The sequence below is a fragment of the Copadichromis virginalis genome, linkage group LG18, assembly GCF_057382275.1.
Source record: "Copadichromis virginalis isolate Kocher_CV1m ecotype Utaka linkage group LG18, C_Virginalis_male_GT1.1, whole genome shotgun sequence".
Taxonomy (NCBI): domain Eukaryota; kingdom Metazoa; phylum Chordata; class Actinopteri; order Cichliformes; family Cichlidae; genus Copadichromis; species Copadichromis virginalis.
The window spans coordinates 27,275,043-27,298,582 of NC_140635.1; the positions used below are offsets into that span (position 1 = coordinate 27,275,043).

The 23,540-nt window shown below is 40.2% G+C and overlaps 1 protein-coding gene and 1 long non-coding RNA gene across 2 annotated transcripts in view; one reads left to right on the top strand and one right to left on the bottom strand.

Annotated features, from left to right (window-relative positions):
- slc1a7a (solute carrier family 1 member 7a) overlaps positions 1-23,540 on the bottom strand; it is a 59,581-nt gene that overhangs the window by 35,190 nt on the left and 851 nt on the right. Inside the window, exons 2-3 of the mRNA XM_085440393.1 lie at positions 16,904-16,983; positions 1,598-1,813 (exon numbers count right to left, since the gene is read on the bottom strand). Coding sequence (XP_085296519.1) covers positions 1,598-1,813; positions 16,904-16,983 — 296 coding nt within the window. The remainder of the gene's footprint in view (positions 1-1,597; positions 1,814-16,903; positions 16,984-23,540) is intronic.
- On the top strand, positions 6,509-9,321 carry LOC146688119 (uncharacterized). The gene is made up of 4 exons (XR_014916596.1): positions 6,509-6,812; positions 7,269-7,347; positions 7,726-7,821; positions 8,576-9,321. It is a non-coding gene; the product is annotated as an uncharacterized LOC146688119 (long non-coding RNA).

The window sequence follows — 23,540 nt, forward strand, 5'->3', positions numbered from 1 at the left end:
TTAGTGCTGCTGGTAAATCCCACAGTGACACAGAATTTAAACCACAATCAGAAATCAACCATCACATTTAAGATGCAGTGAGATTAAAAGCCACACTGCATCTGGGTACGTGTACATTAAGAAGAGTGACGTTAAAAACCATATGGCAAAGATTTCCAGAAACATTGCAGAGTGAGTCACAAGACTGCGGTGAGTATCCTGCACAGATCGGACCAGCGGGATATCCAATCAGAGCAAAGCTGGCTAATGAAACACTCTGACCCCAGGGTTCCCCTAATAAATCCAAGAATGCACATATTCTTACATAACATGCTCATTATAGATGCTTATCCAACACATTCACACACGAGCACTGACAGTCGAGTGATACAGCAGGCCTGCATGATAGATGAAGGCTGTAAAGAAGCTTTGCGGGATAAATCCAAAGCACAGCTGTGCTCTGTAACCCCCCCTCAAACACACACACACACACACACACACACACACACACACACACACACACACACACACACACACACACACACACACACACACACACACACACACACACACACAGAATCTGTGAACAACAAAGCTTCACCACTGCACATGATCAGGTCATAGATGGATTTCATAGGCTTGGCCAGTTTATTACTCCCTCTTATTGATAGTGTGACTGGAAGTGAGTCTTCCAACTCTATTTTATTCCTGATATTTTTTTAAAAGTTCATTATTATTTTTTTTTCCAAAAAACCAAAATTTGTTCATAATTCATAATTTCCATGTTTTTGTTTGCCTCCCATTCTGTGCATTTAGGTTAAAAAACCACAAATATCAGATATCCTTGTGCACAGGTCCACACCTCAGCCGCTCTTCTTTTAGTCTACTGACCTGCCGCGAGTCTCTGTCATGTTTCAGGTCTATCTCTAGCACAACAACCCAGCCCTTCAGCAGCACTAATTAGCTTAGCACAATAACCCACTGGCACATAAGGTTCCAGGCTTTACACGCCGACCTCAAGCACCTCCTTGACTTCTGCCTCCATGAGCACGCAGAGCAAATCTGCTTTTCATTCGCACTATAACCTACACACGTTTGTTTCATTTGCAAATCCGCAAAAGCCAAAATGCGCACATTAGCAATACGGCATGTGAATTAGATTCGCTCTGGAATAAAGTCGATCTTCTCCATGGATTTTTTTTCTTTCTGCTAGATTGTTTTTCTTAAGATTATTTTCCATGACTTTGTTGATATGAAATTGTACATAAGCATTTTTTAAGCTTTATTCATTTTTAAATACTAGATTTCCATGTTGGTTAAAAAAGCAACAACAGGCTGAATTTTAATGAGTTAAACAAAAGTCTTTCCCAACATCTTGTTCATCTAATGACTCAGATTTCTCTGAAGCCTCGCTTTTGAACTATTGACACTAAATACACAAACTTACTTTAATCCAAAGAAAGCAAAATACAGCCAAGTTTTTACTCCCTTCATCCTTCTTCCATGGGACTACATAAAAACAAGCACTTAGGCAACTCTCTTTAACATAGTCTATGCATTTTCTGGCGCTACACTTGCAGCGCTCTGAGCATAACGGAAATAATTAGTGGTCTCTTACCGAATGAGGTCCAGCAGAGCATCAGCAGAGCTGGTCATTGGCTTCTTGCTGTCCTCAGAATCCTCCTTCTGTGCAGCTCCACCCGGGTGAATGATGTAAACCATGAGAATACCAACTACCACAGCAACAAAGGTGGTCCACAGGTAGTATGAAATGGTCATTATTCCCAAGCGGCTGGAGCACTTGGCATCCAGAGCAGCCAGACCGGACATCAAACTGAGAGCAAGTGGAGACACACAAAGGCGGAAAGAGACAAGATAGAGTTAGAAACCAAGAGGGAGTTGAAGAGATTGTGGCTGAAGAGATGCTTCTGCTCAGTGTCAGAGTGAACATTTTGAAGCTGAATTTTTAGTTTTCCTGCAGAAGAAGAAAATCAGTAGTGATCAGCTACATGCAGCTGCAAATGTTCAGCCAACTCGTGTAATGTAGATCCTTGCTGTAACCACCCTGCAAACAAGTGGCCCTCTACTACACAATCCAAAATACAACTATTTATTATTTTCTTGCTTTACTGATGCTAGATTTAACTTTAAAACTCTTGACTATTAGAATAAAAGTTCCCAAACATATGAATGAGTATGCTGGGTCTTAAAGTGAAAATAAACCGCTGGTGGTTCAACAGGCTCCAAATTTGTGAAACGCCAGAGGAAATATTCTGGCAAGCTTCAAATTCAGCATTCACCTTAATAACATGCTTTATGTGGATATGAAAGCAAGCAGAGCTTTAACTAGGTGTGCAGCTTTGAAATGAATGCAGCACTTAACCAATCTCAATCAGCCTGTTTCAATTTTGAGAAGCTCTCCGTGTAAGCCTCTGCAGTCTTAAACAAGACACGGCTTCTTCTACCTTAAGATACGTGAATTCAGCCGTGTAGCTTTGCACTCATCCCTCTATGCCAGTGAAGGGGATGAAAAGTTGTTCTTACAAACATTCGAAACAGTCGATGTTAATTTGCATTTGTATGGGCAGCTCTGAATACAGCGTCTTTTCAGATATTTGTTTTCACTGTACAAAGATGGTGACGCTCGTCGTATATACAAAAAAAAAGGAGTGAATGAGGGAGATTCACATAATTGGCTTCTCGGTGAGTTAAAAAAAAAGTGAAAAATAAATGCAAATGACATATTTTTGGGAAGTGTGGGAGGATGTGGAGGGTGATGCTCGTGAAAGCAGAGAAACAGCGGTGGAGAGATCTTTAGCTGGGGAGACAAGATTTTCTCCCCATCCTGTGTAATCTGGTTCGACTTGGCAAGTGTTTGGGTGGATGTGCTGAGTTTTTCTGTGCACTCGCTGCCTGTGCTGAAACTCATACTGTCATGCCTCCTTCCATCATTTTTCAAATGCAAACTAGAGAGTCTCCATCTCCTGCAGGTTTCACACTGGGGACTATTGTGCTTTGAAAAGCCAGTCTGGTCACATGAATGGAAACTTGCGTCTTTCTGTGTGTGTGTGTGTGTGTGTGTGTGTTTGTGATAACATAATCAATTCTTGGGATGGGAGAAAGCATTTGATTGAAACTTGCATTAAAACGCTGCAGAACTTTATTATTAGATGCTCAAATTAAGCGAAGGATCAATTTTTTCCACTGAAGCCAAATCATAATTTCACAGCTGCAAAAACGCTGATGCGCTTGAATGATAAATAAAGTCACGTCTTCACTTGATTTTGCTGTAACTATGGTAACTATAGCACAATCTTGGCTTCCTAAATGGAAAAATTATGCTTTTCCAGTTCGGAGTATATGAAACATTTACTGAGGACTAAAGTTCAGACAGTCAATTCATCTGCATAGATCACTCACCTTTGTTGAGATGTTAAAATGAAAATGTAACTGAATGGTTAAAGAACCACACGTGTAAGTACAGGATAATAGCAAATTCTAACACTGTTAAATTACTACTGGTTACAAAGTCACGGTGGTGTGTTGGTAGTCTCTAAACTGGTTAAATATCTACAACTTTTTTCTGCGTAGCAAAAATGCTTCACAATTAGACTCAACCAGGAATGCTGGAAACTGGTTTGTTACTAAAAGTGAAAGCACAGTCTCTCTGTGAGGAAACCTTTAATGTAATGTTTCATTTTGCTTATAAGTAGCCCAGAATTGCAGATCCCTCGCACCGATCCATCTATGCATCTACAGGGATTAGAACCCAACTTGTCAATCATAGGGCAACAGGTTGGGTACATCTTGGACAGCTCATTTCTTTATATTTTTCAGACTTGCTTGTCATTTTTTATGGTTTTGAGCTGGCTTTCTCGATACCTCTCAAAGATTTTCTTTGGTCATTGGCTAATTTGCCCCTCTTCAGTTCAGTCTTCATACCTGATCATTTTCAGAGAACTTTTTTTTGTTACTTCAGCCACTAACACTGACCAATCATTCAGGCCTGTGGTGTAGGAGATCTTGACATCACTGATGTAATTATAAAAGCAGAAATGTACAGACAGATTTTACCATTTGATTGACAGTGGCTTAATTCTTAAGCATGACAACAATGCCATACGCACTGCCAGTACAGTTAAGACACACCTGGATAGAAAACCAGTCAATGAAAGGTTGGCCTCCCCAGAGGCCAGACCCTGAACATTACTGAAGCATCTCGACAGAGAACAAAAGGCAGCCGACATCCAAAGATCTTTGAATGTCCTTCAAGAAGTTTGGAGAACTATTCCTGAAGACTTCTTCAAGAAATTAAAAGAAAGCTTGCCTAAGAGAGTTCAATATGTGTTGCAGAGTAAAGATGGTCATTTCAAATACTGACTTTAAAACTTAGAATTGTACAAACTCTGTTTTTGTCTGCATTTCTGTGTTTTTTTGGAAAACCACTACAACAATTAACTGGTAATAAAACATTTTTTAACCTTTCTTATTCAAAATGCAGCTGAGTATAAATGTCAGTGTCAATAATTTTATCACGTGATTTGTTTTAACAAAGTCTCTTTTACCTTGATACAAATATCGAAGTTATTACTAAAACTGGCTATTATCTAAAAAATAATTCTAATGAATTAGTTTAAATCTGTCATGAAAGACACCTGCAGTGAAAGGGAATAAAAAAAGTAACGATTCTCTGTCGCCTACTTGTTAGAGGCTGACTTTGCCTAAACACCTAAACAGTGAAATGAGTAACGTCAGGGGTTACAGTGCAGGTGAGCGAACCCTGAGATCTGTGTAGTGTCTCAGCACAGGGAAAAGAAACACGACTCACAGTAATTTCTAATGTGAGCTTCAGTAAATTCCCCTTCTGTACTTGATGTGATCAGCTGACCTGCTGCTCTGGATTTCTACAGCTGAATCCAAGTTGTCAGCAGTTTCACGAGCTATCCTGGCTGACGTCCATCCCCGACACTGACACAATACTGTTTATATTATCTTTACACTGGGCAGCATAAAACTGATATAAAGTTGCCATTCGGTTAATTAATCTAAGTATCATCTGCTTAAATGCAGCTTCATCTCTGCTACACTTGATGCCGTCTAACTCTGACCATGAGCACCACAGACACTGTGTATCAGTCCAACACAGCTTTACTGTCAATTCACCACAATACTGCAAACTAAAATGTTTATCCTGCACTAAACTACCCAGTATTTTCATGCCACGTTTGAATAACACAAAGTTAGCATAGCTTAGTCTGTTTTATAAAAACACATCCTATACAAATCCAACACGCCTGCCTTTCTACATCTTTCTCCATCTCTGAGTGAACTTATCTCACCTTGTGAAATACAGCAGCTGGACCTTTAGCTAGTAACACACTGTGAGACAAACTGGACACAGACAGTTTGTGTGTTTGCTGATGTTTGCTGAATGCTGAAAGAGTATAAATGCTATAGAAGTAGAGAGTAGAAAGATATTTGTTTAAAAGTGTGGGGAGGAATAGTAAAAAGCAAAAAAGTAAAAGCTTCTATATGCAGATGTTTTCTTAAAAGACCAATAAAAAGTGCAAAGGTAAGAATCTGTACTCTCTAAAACCTTTGCCAGTTCCTTTTCCACAAGGGCAGTCTAGACCTTTGCTCTTCTAAAGGCTTTCCAGGAAAACCCTGTTTTGTCATTGGACAGTTTGACCCCGTGTGCACTCAGCTCTGCTTACATCTTGTACTTACAAATCTCAAAAGATTTGACACTCAAAGGTAAATCTGGCATTTTAACTAAAAAAGAAAAAAACTGAATGTTATGAGTTATAACGCTTTATAATTCACCAACCACCGTGATATTAATTCTTATCACATACATACTGCACTGATGGGCAGGTTATTCCACCCACTATTTCTTTCTGTCTATTAAAGAAAAAAAAACAACAACTCAGTGGTTTACCCTTTTCTGTTTTTTTTCTCCTTGAACTGAACATTGTGATGCAACTGGAATTGCAATCACAGAACGGAGCATCGCTCGTGGGAATAAACCTTGCACCCACTGGTACATCAGATAACAAATGCAGCTGCAGAAATGATAACTAAAGGGCTTGCCCTGAGCTGCTCAGGGATTAGATGACCCCGAGCAGAAAAATCAAAATGTCATAAGTAGAATGTCACACTGCATTGCACTGGCAACATGTCAAAACATTAATCTTCAGGATAATCGCAGACAACAGTTTAAACTGAATATATATATATATGTATATATACACCAGGCCTTTGTGGATTTGTATGTATGAAGCTACAATAAAAGTTAAAGTTTGATGAATGAATTTAATCAACATCATCAGCTTAAATTTACATTGAAATCTTCTAGCCGTCATGTAGCTTCACGTTGACCACAAACAGCACAGCTTGCATTGTGAATTACACGGTAATCCTGAGAGGGCAGATGCACTGCGACTTAAGAAAACAAGATGAAATAAAAAAGAAATGCTGAAAAAGCTCGCAAAACACAATGGAAGTTGAATAAAATACACTGTAAACCCCAACAGTCTACCTGACTTATAAAGTTTGTGGATATAACAATTAAAATTCCTCACAAAGTTGAAACAACTTAAAACTTTTCTGTTCGGTTAACGATTCAAACAGTTATAATTGTACATGGCTTAGAAGTTAAGAGTAAATACTGCTTTCTTAATTATGATTTTTGAGTAAATGTTTTTTTCCGAGCTCCGCATGTGGACGTCATGACGTCATGACGTCTTCTCTCTAACCTGAACGACGTTGACAGAAAATTCTGTTCAATATGGCTGCCCTTCTTGAGCGACTGGAGAGCACATTTGGAGAAACTTGTAAGTAAAACGGAACCTTCGTTATGTTTATTTTTTCCGTAAAAAAGCAAGTATATTAATATGTTGCAGCCAATAACTTGCGCTGTTGTGTTAAAAAGCACAGACCCAGGTGGTGAATAGTTGTTCGCGGTTGTTCGCGCTCTTTTTCAAACATAGATTATGTCGTCAGTTTTACAGTTTTAACCGATTAAAACACAGTTTTACGAAGAATCACACATAAAGAAAGGGTCTTAGTGATATTTTAACGACCCCTTGCCAACGCAAGAAAGTTGGCGTTTTTACAACAGCAGCCTCACTGTTCGGCAGGTTTTGGGTTTTTTTTTCTTCTCATTAGCATCATTCAAAAGTGACTTAGCTAGCAGTGGCAACTTCTATCTAAAACAATTGAAATATAGCAAGGTGTTGTATATTTAGTGTGCTGATAAGGTTTTCAATATTTTTATTTTTTCTTCCAAGGCTGAAGGCCAAAGACAAAAAGACAGAAGAAAAAAAAATTCAGACTGCAATTAATTTCAGGTGGAGACAGTAAACACAGGTGAGTTGAAAGATCTATTGAAGAAACCATTCATTAAGTCCCTTAAGGTGAAGATTTCATATATTGATAATGATAAAATTAACACAAATTAAAAGTTTCACTGATAAACACACAATTTTTCCTTGCTTTGAACCCCATGTTCTATATAGATCACAGCTCTGATCTGGAGAACACTATTTTAAAATACTGTGTAGGGTTTTTGTCAAATGATTAAGAAACATACTCTCTGTCACAAGAGACAGAAAGGTTGTATCTTAAAAGAAAAGTCTCCAAAATTTAGTAGAGTCTGATGTCATGCAGTTTCATAAACATGTATTCTCCCCAAAGAATGACACCTGAAAACTTTGCGTTAAATGAACTTTTCTTTTCCCTTTTTAGGAGGCGCCTGATATCAACGTGAAACGCACTGCAGTACTTCGTGCCCTTCCTGTATACCTGCGGGAGGAGGACCCAGAATTCTTTTAGACATGTAATGTAAGAGTATTTTTGCATTACTTAAATTCTGCCAGTAAGATAAAATGCTATGGATTTTTTTAAATACAATTTAATACCCTAGCAGCTACCAAATTGTACAAACAAAATACCCTCTCTGTAGAAAACCCACACACACACAGGTCAGGAGCAGGGCACAGGCGTATCACAGCACTATGGCTATGCTGCAGGTGGCCCAAAAACCAGGCTGAAGTCAAGATTTAGTTTCTTTTTGAGATAAAGTCATGAAATAAAAAATTACTTTTTTTTTTAGAAAAATAATAAAAATACAAATTATGTAATGCAAGAAGCTAACACGTTAATGTACATTTTTCAAAAAAAGTAGAGTACCCTAACTCGTTACAAAGTAACCCACTACACTGCTGAATGTTTTGCTAGATTACAGGTCATGCTTGTCACATTCTCTCAAACCAACCTTACTTATTTAATTGGGGCGATCGTGGCTCAAGAGTTGGGCATTCGCCTTGTAATCAGAAGGTTGCCGGTTCGAGCCCTGGCTCCGACAGTCTCGGTCGTTGTGTCCTTGGGCAAGACACTTCACCCGTTGCCTACTGGTGGTGGTCAGAGGGCCCGCTGGTGCCAGTGTCCGGCAGCCTCGCCTCTGTCAGTGCGCCCCAGGGTGGCTGTGGCTACAATGTAGCTGCCATCACCAGTGTGTGAATGGGTGTGGATGACTGAATGTGTAAAGCGCTATACAAATACAGGCCATTTACCATTGATACTGTGTCTATTCCAGGCGGACGCATTGGATGAGTCGACCCTCATTGACACTCCAGTTGCCCTTCTCACAGTGGTTACCGACGGCGCTTCCCAGTCCAGTCCATTTTACTTCCTCAAGCATGGCTGTTTTGGTGAAAGGCGACTAGGTGATGCGTGATATTCCCAGATTTGCAAATGCATTTGCTTTATTGTTTGGCTTGATCTATGCTCTGCATTTAGACTACCCCAGGAAGCTGGTTCACACATTTGCCTTAGTCCAAAATATCTTCATGGGGCTTGATGACGGCAAACCCCTGAAACCCCTGCCTACATGCTCTTAAGGAATATAAGGCAATGTTTGTTAGGACACGCACTCTGTTACTGAGCACTTTGTTTGAAGCACTTTAAGCACTTTAAGTTTACTACAGGCTTTGGGTGGATTTAACTCCATCAGTTTACCTAATTTTCCTATACTTGACTGCCTTATCTGGTTATTTGGAAGCTGATCGTCTTTGTACCCATTTTAAAAAATTGTTTTTCATTTCTATTTAAAAAAAAAGTGATTAGTATTTGACTTTTTGTTTTGCATTTTTGTGTATTTTGAGAAAGATGCAATTAGGACTGATGTCGTCCTTTGTGATTTTATAAAAAGATAAATGTTCTACACAGAATTTATAATGCTCACTTTATGGTGCCGATGTCCATGTTAGTTGTTTTATAAAAACATTTGTGATGTTTTTAAATTTTCATGAAAAAATGTTAAATAAACAAAATGTAAAGTAACTGAATTTCCGTACTTTTTTTTTTTAGTAGTCTACACTCACAACATAAATATCTTTTAATTAATAATCAGATAATTTGAGTTTAGGTTGTAATATAATTGCATTGTGTTGCATCAAAATAATAAACTACAAGAAACACAAAAATATTGAAATTAAAGTATACAGTCTTTGAGTAAAGCTCAATTAATAAAATATAAAATATAATTTAAAATTTTTTGGTTAACAATAAATACAAATTTTGAGTACCCCATACTTAGAAGATATGAGTTTTTGTACTTAAATCTTTTGAGGTAATCAGTTTCCACAAAAGTTTTAAGTTCAGTCAACTTGTTCGGGTTTACAGTGTACAATAGAAGTAGTGAAAAACCTCACAAAACACAAAGAAAGGATTGTGACGGAAAAGCTGTTTCAATGCGAAGGACATGCGAAGGACTGCACTGAGACATGTTTAAAAGAAGCGGATGTCACGGCGAGTGAGATGAGCCGTGTGGAGATAACAAAGGAGGATCCAGTCGCAGGCACTCGTGAAGGTGAGAAGGTGGTTTATTGGACACAAAATGCAAACAGAGAAACGGCAAACGGGACTGAAGACTATCTAAACTGAGAACAACTAAACTACTGAACACAAACCAGGACATGAACATGAAGGAGGATGAGCAGAGGTAAGTGACGATGGACAGCAGGGAGAACATACAGATGAAACACGGTGGATACGCAGACGGGCCAGCGACTATGACAGAAGACACGACTTAAATACACTCAGAGAAACACCGGGAGATTACACACAGGTGGGGGACACAGCTAGGAGTAATTAACGAGATGAGACAAGGGAGGTAAAACTGAACACACTCACATGAGACGCAGACCTTCACAATAAAACAGGAAACAAGAAATCACTACACAAAGACGCAGACTAGACACAGATCAAAACCCACAGCAAACATGAGAACACAAAACCTGAGAGCAAAAACCAAAACCAGAATCACAGAAACAATAGATAAATAATAATAATGATCAACAAAGCACCAGTGAACAAAACGATCATTCAAAAATAAACCAAAACAAGAGAACTCAAAATGCTGGGTCGAACCGACCCAGAACCGTGACAGTGGAGGCTTCACCAGTATGGTGAGGGAGAAAAAGATGCAGGTATTAAATGTTTTAATCATATGAATCATAAAATACTCTAGACACATGTTTGCTATCAGCAACCTACTGTTATTTGTCACTTCTGCAGCTGCTCACACATTATGCTATCCCCAAACACACTTGTGTTGTGTTTTGTGAGATTTATTCAGGGTTTTTTTTTGTGATTTTGGACCATTTTTCTGGTGTTTTTCTAAGCTACAGTGTGTTTGACCTTTCTGAGCCACCGTAGCATTACTATAAATGTTACCACAATGCTATTTACCCTGCGCTAAACTGAACCAAATGGTCTTTTACAGTATTTTCATGCAACATTTGAATAACAACAATTTAGTATTATTTAGATGTTCTACAGTATCTCTCCCCAACTCTGAAAGTGTCACACATTAACCTTGTTTTCTCTCCCTGGGAAATTTAGCAAATCAGCATTTAGCTACCAAGTTACAACGTATGAAAAACAGCACATAAGCACTTTGTGTTTGCTGATATTTGTTAAGGTGTTTTGAGATGACCTTCTACTTAGGAAATGTTGCTTCAGTGTATCTGTGAATGCAATCTTGCAACTTGCACCATGAATGCATTATAGTAATGAGCAGGAAAAAGGATGCCTTGCTGATGTAAAGAAGGCGTTGGATGCCATCATTTTCTTATCACTGAACAAGCGTCTCCTTATCATCAGCTGGAAGCAGTGACAGACTGCACGTGAGAAATTAACTAACTCAGTATTGACCATTACCCTAATCTGCCAATCAGATTAACAAATGAGATTTAAGCACTCATTTGTTGAGGGTCCTGCAGCGCCATTCCAGATCATTGTAGTCCATGTTAACCCCTGATTATAGCAGTAAATGCTGGAGTCTATCCCAGCTGCCACAGGGCCAAAGGCAGGATACACCTTGGACAGGCTATTAGTCTATCGCAGGGCTAACACAGACAGACAGCTTTTTAGGCTCACATTCATATCTATGGAAAGCTTAGAATTTGAGAGGAAGCTGGTATTTAGTATCCAGAGAGAATTCATGAAAAGTGCACACATAAAAGCCCTGGCCAGCTGGTGGATTCAAACCCAGGAGCTTCTTTCTGTGAACCAAGCTAATGCTAACCACCGCTCCATCTCTGTGCTCTAATGGGAATAACTGCCTTTACTCATCCTGGTATCCCATAGATGTTCCTCAGGACAGCATATACTGTACATAGGTTGGCAGCCTAAGATCTAATGCTGTATCCTAGACATTACTGGAGTCGCAAGAGATAATTATAATGAATTTATGTCACATATACACAAAGATGGTCATTAAATCTTAAGCTAGGAAATCTTTGAGAGATCTTTGTCCTTCTCTCTGAAATCTGCGCCAAGGTAGGATTACAGCCTGCCATGTGTAGCTGCCTTGACCATGATGGTTCAAGCACATGCAGAGCAGATCTGCCATAAGATTTTTGGACCATATGGGGCTTACACTCCTCCCTGTTCTACCTTCGTTGAGCTAGAGCTTTACAGTAATCCCACATCGAGATGAAACAGAGGAGGCAGAAACTCCTTGGAATGGAGTATATACTCCTTGGAATCCGTGGCAATCCAGTGATGCTATGACCTGTGTTTCAGGAGATCGCATCAATGTTCAGTTTAGTTTCAATGCTTAATATATTCAGAGTATTCATTATAATTTTGTGCCAATATACTGTAAAAAAGAGGCTCCGTCGCTCCTAATGGCGAGAATTATCCAGGAGCATACTTGCCACAAGATGAAATCATTAATAGGTACATTAATCTCATCAAAATGGTTCTTTTTAGACTTTTGATTCAAAGGGTTTTTAAATCAATCATCAGTCTGTGCCTTCAAAATAGAATGAGGCACCTAGACAGAGAGGGTTATGAGCTCAATCTGAAATCATGTAGAAAAAAGTCATGTTTACCTTTTTGAGAAATGACTTGAATATCAGACGGTCAGTAAGTTTAGTCTACTAACGTTGTTGAAATCATCGCCGCAGTCATTTCCAGACATTTTTCTAAGGAACAGCTGCAACGTTTGCCCACTTTATGAAAGTTAATACAAGCCTGTGTCTTTTGGAGCAAAAGGAGTCATGGAGAAGCTTAAGAACGCTGTTTTGATTGCTACTCAGTAGAATTATGTATTAATAAATGACTTATTAACAAATTCATATTTTTTTAGTTGCTGGTGGATTGCTGTATGGGCATCAGGGTTAGTCAGGAAGAAAAGTGTGCATAGCGCTGCCAGACATTGCTGTGGTATCTGACTCTTTGTACTGTATGCTGAGATTAAGAAAACCAATTTTCTATAAACCTCAAAGTGCACTGTGTGACCTCCCCAGCAAACTAACATCACTATACAGCATGCGGTTGGGATTTTAGCTGTAGGTCTATTTATCTCCCCTTCAGGGTTCAGGGATCAGGGCCAAGACTGAAGCACACCAGACAATGGCAAAATGAATCCTATAAAAATGAATGTTGTGATGTTGGTCTCTTTTAGTAAAATGGGTAGCTGGCAGTACAGAGTTAGGATTTAACCTCTGTAAACAGTCTTTAGGCGGGACTTTGGGTGCCAGACGATTTCTGGTTTTCATTTGTAGTCTGGAAACAAAACATGGAAGGCACTTGCTGAAATGCAGACTAAAAATCTCAGGCTACAATCTAATGATAGACTTTTATTATTTTATTTTAACTTATCTGCATTTGCAAACAATGACCTTTGTATGGAACAGGTCTTGGGTTGCTGCATCTGCCAGAAACCCAAAATATTCGCTCTTGTCAACAGAAGCTAAGCCAGACGATGGTCGCTGCACTGTTTGAGCTCAGTCTTGTTTAGCCGTTTACACAGGGATGCTTTAGTAAAACCCCCTAAACACCATAATTGAGTCCAAGAACAAAGCGAATGTTGTCTTGACCCTTTTATTTATTTATTTATAATAATGTTGATTAAATGCACAAACATTCAGGTCACCAAATAGATCTGTAAAGTTCATTTTTACCCTTGAAATCAAATTTTATAATAGTGGCGTTCAATTCAAATATATTTAACTAGCCCAGCATCAGATTCTCTCTTACTCAGTAGGCGAGACACACTTTACCATCAAGCTGTCTCAGCACAGCGAGGTTAAACGCATATTTGCAGCTAATTAGAAAAATTTCCTAAATACCACAATAAAAAAAAGCACTTGATGAAATATAAAGGAATGATTTGCATTCTGACAGCCAGCAAAACAAAACAGTCAAGCTAAAGAGAAGAACACAGCTCTGCACAACTGCAACATGATTTCTGTAGCTTGACGGTTAATCATCCAAATGCAACACACTAAATCACTCTAGCAACGAAGGGAAAAGGTGCAAGGACTTGAATTTGGTGCTATAGTCGAGTGCATGTCCTTTATATGTCATTCACTTATGACGTGTAAGTTATTTATAGTCTCTGTCTGGGAAATATTCACAGGGAACTGTCTGACCTAAGTGCGCCGTAGCTGACCACCTGCCTCGGGTATGAGAGCTGAAATCAGGCAGGCATTGCCAATTTTATTGAGCCACACAAAGAGCAATTAATCGCGTGTCGTATCGTGGGGCAAAATAAAAATCACAGCAATTCTCAAAAACAGATACTATCGTTAAGAAAACACACCCGGAGATTTCAGTCTAAGAGAGTGAGAGCTACATTAAACTCCCATACAAACAGCTGGATTTCTATCCAATTCATTTTGTGTGTGTGTGTGTTTTACAAAAACAATTAATTCTGAAAGCTGTGTAAACAACCTGTGGCACACCCACTCAGATCTGTTTTGTAACGCTCATTTTGCTGCCAATTATTTCTTACTCACTTTGTGGTTGTAAAGTGCTCGTTGTGTGGATGCTGCACATTTTGAAAAAAAACAAAACGCTTTTCATCTCTGACCTTCAGATCTGTGCCAAAGTTAATTAAATTCTAAAGGCCTTCATCAAAATGCAAATGCTCACTTTAAGCGGGCCCTGAATGAACCGAATGAACGTCGCATTTTCAGTATTTGTTACAATTAAAACAAAGATTTAATTTCAATCCCGTGAAACTAAATAAACAGGGATCATAGGGAGGCACAAAGTGCAGTTGCCATTGATTCAGCATGACGCGTTCATGGGATAATCTGGTTTCCGCTTTGGCTGGTGTGCAGATGGCAGTGGGAGGGGAAAAATGGGGACAGACAGGGCATAGGGCTGGGAAGGATATTCACCCCTACATAAGCCCTACTGTACTGTGCAGCCAGTCTGTGCATCCCAGTGTAGCTATCCGACAAAAGCAGGACATTGCTTGCGTGACTGCACTGTATGCATGCCTGTAAAGAGTTATAAAGAAATGAAGGCAGGAGGTGTAGCAGTAAGAAGTCATGCCTTCCACCTTTATTATCCAGTATCGCCCCCATCGAGATCCAGGCAGGTATCAGGGTCTGTGTGCTACAGACTCAAATGAATCTCCACGCTCAGAGCATCATAGAGTCGCCCTGATAGCTTTCAAGTTTCTGTGTGCTTTAACAGAGTGTTGTACTTGGCTGCATTTGGCCTCCTGCCTGCAGATACTGTTTCAGATTAGGTGTAGTTAACGTCTCTTGTCCTCACGTGCTTCGCTCTTGGCAGGAAACCTGCGTTGAGAGGATGCCCTGCTCTGAATCTGGGAATCTGGGGGAATGGATCATGGCTGTGTATAAATAGCAAATCACTGCACAATGCTTCACGCTTTTACTGCAGAGAAAAAGATGGACAGAGAGAAATACACAAGAAAGGCACATAAACACTGTCAGATAGAGATAGAGACAGAGAGGGAGACAGACAGGGAGAGACAGAGAGAGGGAGGATTAACTTCTCATCCAGTCTTTGCTGTTGCATAGATTGTAAGTAGCTTATTGCGCAAAGCAGCCTGCATGTAACCGGTGCGTTCGCATGATTTGTTTTGGGAGGTTTTTTTGTGTGTGTGTGTGTTCAGTACATCGCTGACCTCATGCAGGCAACTAAGAGCTTTGGGCCTAAAATAATCAAACTGGAGAACCTGGCAAGCTGTGCTCTACTAAGAATGGATCTGAAGCTACAAAAGGGCAACAGCTTTACTTGCGTATATACATTACTTTTTAATCTTTAATGCTGAAACATGTAATTGGGCGCAGTAAATATCAGAGAACAGAGATCCAGGCTGTGCTTTTTCCAGCAGCCTCGGTCAACATGAAGCCATGCAGGGGCGTGGTTCCTGTAGGCTATAAAACTCAACCAACACAATTTTAAACTTAAATCAGAGTATGATCATGATTCATTTATAATTGCAGTACGTTCACATTTTGCATTGCAGTCTAACCGCATGCCAGAGCCAACTTTCCTGTTTAATACATTTTATTCAAAAGTGCTTTATTTTAATCTTCTATTTCATTTGACTCTTTTAAATCTTATCTGTGGATGCCTTTTATCATTGCCTTGCAGTGGTAACATATTTCATCAAACAAGGCCTTACACGTCTTATTACATTAAGCATGCAGAATTGCCTTTTTCTTTCTTGTTTCACAGCAATTTCCCACAGTGTGTTTTCTTTGTAAAAGAAGACTTGTGCATCTGCGCTCTGTGTTGTATATATAAATGTATAACCGAGGAGGTAGAGTGGACAGGCTTTGCAGTTTCATACCTGGTATCTGCTCGTGGGTTTTCATATGAATGGTTGACAAATTGCTTTTTAAAAAGTATTCAAGGTAGATTTTTTTTTCAAGTTTGCAGTCAGTGCAGATTCTTTGTGGACAAAAGCCACACCTCCTGCTGTCACCAGACAGCAAGTGACAGCAGGAGGTGTTTTTCATCGTGTCACTCTGAGACAATAAATTACTTTGAAAATGGCAATATGAATTCTTGCTTTTCTATTTCTGCAAGTTTCTTTTTGCAGAAACATTTTTCTCAAATTGCTTCACTCTCTTTAAATGTCTTTGAAAATAGAAAGATGTGTATTTTTATATTATAATGCAGCATTTAATTTCTTTTTTCTTTTACAACGAGGAACTCTTCTTGTAGATTACAGTAAACACACCATAACATAACAGCTTAATGGTAGAAAAGGAACAGAGACCCTGATTTCTTACTCTGTCCATTTTCAGAGTAATAATCAATACCATAATTGACGGTGTGCAACCTGTAAAATCATTCAGTACATATAGAGGTAGGGGACGAGTGTAGTGACACTGATGTCGAAATGGGGACTGCAGATATTTTGTTTACTAATCACTGCAGCACAATATTGTTATTATGTATAATATAAAACTTCAGTGTACCGTAAAAATGTTTATCTTAATCACGATTGGCTTGGAGCGCTGAAAGCCAACATCAGTGTAGATAATTAAACAGCTCTTTTATCCACTTCAGCATTTAGTACTTGTGTCACTGAAATGTTGTGTTTATGTGTTTGTATTGTGCAGAGCTGTGTTGCCCTTACCTCGATACGACGAGGGGCAAAATTAACATCTTCAGCATCCTCATTAGCAGCTCTCCTGGAAACTGGAAGTACTTGACCTCCTGCAGGCAGAAGAGAAAAGCTGTTTTTTGTTTTTTTTTACTTTGCCAACAAATCTGAGGTCAAACACCATGTCAACATCATTATTATTACTGCAACACAAATTGTAAAATGACATCCTCTCTAAATCAGACATTGCCTTCTTTTTGTAACTTACCAAACAGACCCTTTTTAGTATACAACTGCCCTTTAGATTACACTTTCCCATGTAAAGATGACTTCAACACAAAACCGATTGGATCTGAAGAAACGCTCCGAGCCTTGCAAACCTCTTAGGTCACTTGGTATGGACCTTTTAGTTTTAACACTATATTCAGTCACTTTCAGATTACATGTTATCTGTTGCTTTTTTTTTTCAACCAAAGGCTAAAGTTGTTTTCAAGATCCAACATCAATATCAGTAACATCATTTTGCGTTCAATAACTGAACAGGCCTCAGTGTGTCTTTTGTGCATGTGTTGCCATCTTTCTGATTTTTCTGGCTAAAAAAAATTCTACACTGGCTCAAAACACAATGGCTGAAAAGCAAGCACAAGGACGGCGTTAAACATGTACTATTTTAGAGCTCTATTCATAGTACGGCTAAAAAGCACTGAACCAATCACACTGAATCATAATTTGACGTAATCCCACATTCAAAGAATTTTTCCATTATTTTCAACTAAAATTTTGAGTGACGTAGGTTGAGTTAGAATTTTCATCCCTTTATTTTCCATCCACCCATCCATCCATCCATCTTCTTCCGCTTATCCGGGGCCGGGTCACGGGGGCAGCAGCCCAAGCAGAGAAGCCCAGACCTCCCTCTCCCCAGCCACCTCCTCCATCTTTTCCGGGGGAACACCAAGGCGTTTCCAGGCCAGCCGAAGGATATAATCTCTCCAGCGTGTCCTGGGTCTGCCCCGGGGCCTCCTCCCTGTGGAACATGCCCAGAACACCTTACCCAGGAGGTGCCCAGGAGGCATCCTTATCAGATGCCTGAATCACCTCAACTGATTCCTTTCGATGTGACAGAGCAGCGGCTCTACTCTGAGCACCTCCCGAATGGCCGAACTTCTGGCCCTATCTCTAAGGGAGAGTCCAGCCACCCTTTGGAGGAAGCTCATTTCTGCCGCTTGTATTCGCAATCTCGTTCTTTCGGTCACTACCCACAGCTCGTGACCATAACTGATCTACGTCCCTACCCTCACCTATGGTTTATCCTCAGCTATCAAAAACAAACACAAGTTTTCATCAAAGCCACTTGTTGTGTAAAAATGTAAGAATACGTATAAGAGAAGTTCTCTGCGGCCTGCTGGAGCGGGGGGGCTAGGAGGAGTTGGCCGTCCGACTGCGGTCTGGAGTGTGGGGCCTCCCTGCTGCTGCGGAGTCGGGGCGGTCTGCCTCTCCCCACCGCAGGGAAAAGGGTAACACCACCTGGGTCTGGGTGCAGTTCCCCCCTCCAGGGGCAAGGGTACCTAGACCCGGTTCGTAGAGTACGCTTGGGGAGTGTGATCGTGTGTACAGCGTCTCTTTATGTCTGTCTCCACGTTGGTTGAGTGTGGAGTAAGTGCATATGAGAGCATGAGGGTGGGAATGGATGTTTGTATCTGTGTGTGCCTGTATGTCTGTGTCTATATGTCAGGTTGGGTATCAGACGCCACCTCTCTGGGGACATCTCAGGCCCTCCAAGGTTTGGAGGCCTATCTCCACCCACCACCACTTCCCCTGCCAGTGGCGGACTCCCTCAGGTGTCGGTGCGTTGGTGGTTCTTTGTGTCTGGGGGTGGGCGTCCGGGTACACACCGGCTCACTCCTTGGCGGCCGCTTATCAGGGCCTGGAGCCTGGGGCTCGCTCGGGCCACTTCGGAGGTGGGGTGCCCCCGGCCTCTCGGCCTGGGGCTCGGTCACTCAGGCGCAGCTGGCTGCCGGCGGAGCTCACGGGCGCGTCACTGCAACTCCCCCTGGCTTCTGCTCCGCGGCTGCTGAGTGAACCCTCATCTGGGACTCTCCTCAGCTCTTACTGAGACAGTGGCGCGGCTGCCCCTCTGTTGGTCTTCCTTGGTCTCTTGTGTTCTGGGGGCCTCTGGATGTCTGGAGTTTTGATCTTCTCCATACCTGCTTCATACCCTGGAGGACGGGGCTGTGGCCCCCCACTCTCCCTAGCAGATCGTTACATGGAGAAACCTTTGGAATACAAGCGCGCTGATCCACACAGGTATGCACACGGGTGTACACACGGGTATTCACAGACGCGGACTACAGCTTTCTTGGCTGCTGCCTCAAAACACATTGTGCGCTGTCTATCTTGCGTGCTGCACAATATCGTTTATTACTTAGTATCTACTGATATCTACTGCTAGCTAGTTTATTGTGATGGTGCCGTTTTTTTTATTATGTTGCTCTTTGTTGTTTGCTTTCTCTTCTGTTTTTTTTCTCCATACAGGTGACCCAGGTGTTTGTTTGTTTTTGTTGTTTTTTTTTTTTTTCTTTCTTCCCCCCTTCTCACCGTCTCTTCTCCCCTTTGGTTTTCTTTCTCTCCCTCTCTTTCTTTCATTCTTTTTCCCTGTCCTATCCCCCAGTCATGTCTGTCCCGTTTGTAGGAACTGAAAATAAAATAAATTCATAATTATAATAAAGGTCAATCAAATGGACCAATATGGCAAGGCCATGATGATCCACTTGGTAAAATAAATCCGCTTGGCATCTTTCTTGGCCTTAAGACAACAATTCTGATGGCTAAAGATCCAAACGGGACACACAAAAAAAAAAAAAAAAAAAAAAAAAAAAAGAATACGTATAAGAAAAGAAAAAAGAATCAGTCACGATCCAGGGTCATTTCCGTTATGCCTAGGTTGCCGTTATAGTTCAATGTTTCTTAGATTCTCCTTGTGTCTTCACCCCTGTGTTTAAGTCTCATTCCTGAGTCTCATTATGTTTCCTGTTTTATTTTGAAGAGGTCTGGTGTCCCATATTCATTGTGTTTACTTTCACTTCCCTGTCATTCTAATCAGCTGTTTCCCCATGTGTTCCCACTTCCCCTTCACACCATGTTTCCAGGTCTCATGTATACATGTCCAGGTTTGTTCATATCCATGTCAGGGTTCTTCATGTTGTATTTTAGTTCACCCAGTTTAGTTTAATGTTTAGTTTTGCATCAGTTTGCCTTGGCCTTTGTTTGCACCTTTTTTTTTATCAGCCTTATTAAACCTTTTTTTTTTTTTTTAAATTCAAGCTACGTTCCACGTTCCATTGTGTCTGCGTTTGGGTCCATTATTCACGTTCCACACAATCTGCTTCCACACACTGTGACAAAGTCTTTAAAAGCAAATGTCAAGAAACTTTGAAGCAGTGACAAAAAGCATCAACAGTCTGAATAGACTAGATAGATTTGAAGTGTCTGAATCCCCTAAAGCAGGTGTTCAAATACTTCACAGTGTTCAAAGTAAGATTACTGTATAATAACATGTTAGAATAAATACAAAAAAAAAAGTGTTTTTAAAAGTCAAGTTGCAGCTCTGCAAAGAAACCAGGAGCTCATCAGGTGTTTTTCACACTAATATTGTACTAGTTTCAACTACACAGGTGGAAACCTAAAAAAAATCTTATGTGACAACTAGAAAATCTGTTGGAAAAAAGGGGTACATTGATGTTAACATAAATATGTCAGCGATGACTTTTCATACCTACAGTTAATCTATCACTTATTAGTCAGATATGTCAGAAACATTGTTTTGGTTGATATCACTGCGATCAACAGCATTTACAGAAGAGCTCCCACAAAAAACATTGCACTTAGCTGATTACCTAATCAGCAGGTCAAACAGATGGGAGGTGGGGGAGGGGGGGGGGGCATGTGGCAAAACGGAGGTGAAGAGTTGGAACAAATGAAATGTAAGTACATCACATCTGTGCATGAGATGATGGAGCAATAGAAGCTTTTTGCTTCTGTTTTTAAGTGGGAGAGCTTTTACAGCTAAATGGCCATGCGTGTGCGCGTGTGTGTGTAACAGTGTGGGTGGACGCAGTATGTACACGCACGCACATTTATGTGCATGTGTGTGAGACTTTTTATTGCGTGTGAGGGACAAACACAGCTGCCACTGAGTCCTGGCATCTGCTGAAAGCAGAGCAAACTCTTTGTTAGACATGTGGTACTTGCGGACACACACGCTGAAGCCACGGGCTGGCATACGTATATGCTTGTTTGTATGCAAACCCAAAGATTAAGCCACGAAGCCCGATGATCAACACTTGCATCAAAGCTTTTGTCAAAGCCTTGTCTTGATGTTGATTGTTTTATGGCAAACTATTGTGTTTCTAAATTGCAGCTGGGCAGCTGAATCGCTCTGCAACAGTAGCTTTCTACAACGTGTGCAATTAGTGCATGTTAAATATTCTCTGTGCTCACAGAGGTGCAGGGTTACAGACCATCTGGGAAACAATCAGCCTTTGAGTGCTCTTACAGTGTGCACAGAGCTGTTTTTGTGACATGTTGTAATTTATTTTTGACATTTCTGTGAGCCACAACTTCTAATTAAAATTACATTTTAAACGGCAATACCACTCAAACCTTTAATCTGCACCATTAATACATTTCCTTACATGGTAAATGGTAAATGGCCTGTATTTGTATAGCGCTTTACTAGTCCCTAAGGACCCCAAAGCGCTTTACACATCCAGTCACCCACGCATTCACACACACATTCACACACTCACATGTGATACATGTGGGTGTGTGTGAATGAGTGTATACATCTTCCTACTGTTTAATTTTCAGTGATATTTTGTAAATGTCATTTCTTCTGTTGCTTCACTGTATTTGGTAAAGGTTTATTTATTTATTTTATTTCATATTATTTGTTTTACACAATTCCCATTATTTTAACCCACAAAGACCGTCAAAGACACTGAATTGTTTAGTGTTGTTTATCAGCGAATTAATTTGCTCTGCCTCTTTACTTGAACTAGAGTTAAACAAGCAAATCAACTATTTCAAATATTATCTTATAGCAAGCGTAAGACATCATATTCTTCCTCCCTGTGTCAGGATGCTGAGCTGGGCAATCAGCAAGCAGAAATACTAAAAGCAAAATTGCAACTTGCAATACAGTGTGTAGAACGAGACATGTCACATTTGTGTGTAACAGTGCAGCTTTTCTTGACTACTATTACGCCAGACTAGATTGCAGTGCGATTTCGTTCTTTTTTTTGAGCATTTGTCAACATTTTTATTTCTCAAGTCAAACACTGTCTCAGGATTTCAAAGACTCTAAGATGAACTGTCATAAAATGTTGTTCAGTCATGATGCTCAGAGGGTGTAGCCAACTGACACTGGTGATCTTTTGGCTTTTTATCTGACAGAAACGATTTTTCTTTAAAGAAAATGAGCCCTGCCCTTGACAGGACTGCAATCCTGTGCAGACAGTATCCTGCCTCACACTCTATGACAGCTGGCATAAGCTCCACCAGACCATAATTCAGACCATAAATATTAACCAGACTTTAAATACTAAGTAGAGTTATTTTTGCGTGACTTTATTTACTGTAAATTTCCATCTCTACATACTGTACTAATGTGACAACTTGTGTACTACTGTATGGCAACACTGTCAGCAATCAACTGTTGCCAGGTAAAGGCAACTTCATAATTTTGAGAAAGATAAAAATAACTATTACTTTATGAATGATCTGAACTGATTCTCTATTTTCATTTACTTTATGAAGAATTTTGATGTGGCTACCAAATAGTCTCAAGGATCTACGGACTATACAGCACTATAGTTGCCAGCTGACTTATGACTTCAGTGTCTTCAGCAACCCTTAATAGACAGCAGTTGAAGAAAGAGGACACGCATTTACTCACAGTGGGACTCGGAGAATTTAGTGTCCTAACCTGAACACTTTAGTTCACTGGATCGCCTGCTGGTGGACATGTGCCATAAACCTTAGCACTGCTTTGGATTCTGAGTGCCTGCTGTGGGCTATTGCCAAATAAGAGTGGCCCATTCTAGAGTAAGGTATTCTACGTATGGACCTTTTCAAGCTTTGTGTGCTAAATATAAAACAGATGACTGATGCTGTCATCAAAGCACAGCTTTGGTTTTTTTTGCACCACATGGATCAAAACAAAAGCACCGTGATGTCGTACGGCTGACTCTGACAGCAGGCGGATGTTCAAATGCCCACAGTGTCAACATATTTCATCATACATCCAACAGCACACACACACACACATCTACGTCCTCATCATTCATTTTCAAACAACTCACATTTTTTTTTAAAATTCTGTTTCAAGCACATCAAAGTCATTTTTCAGTTACATTTAGTTTAGACATGCTTTCTCAGCAGCCTCTTAGCATCTCCTGAATTCCGACTATTGAAGATCTCTTCCCATTCAGTCTTGTGTGACCTATATAAGTAAAAACAAATGGCATGCCTTGATGTGATTTCGTTTTTCTGCGAGCGACTGACAACTAATCTCCCCACCAGCAATCCCTTTTCTATGGATTCACACAGGCCATAGACGATCTGAAAAGCCCTGTTTCACATTTTAAACAGGGAGAAATACAATTCCCTCATC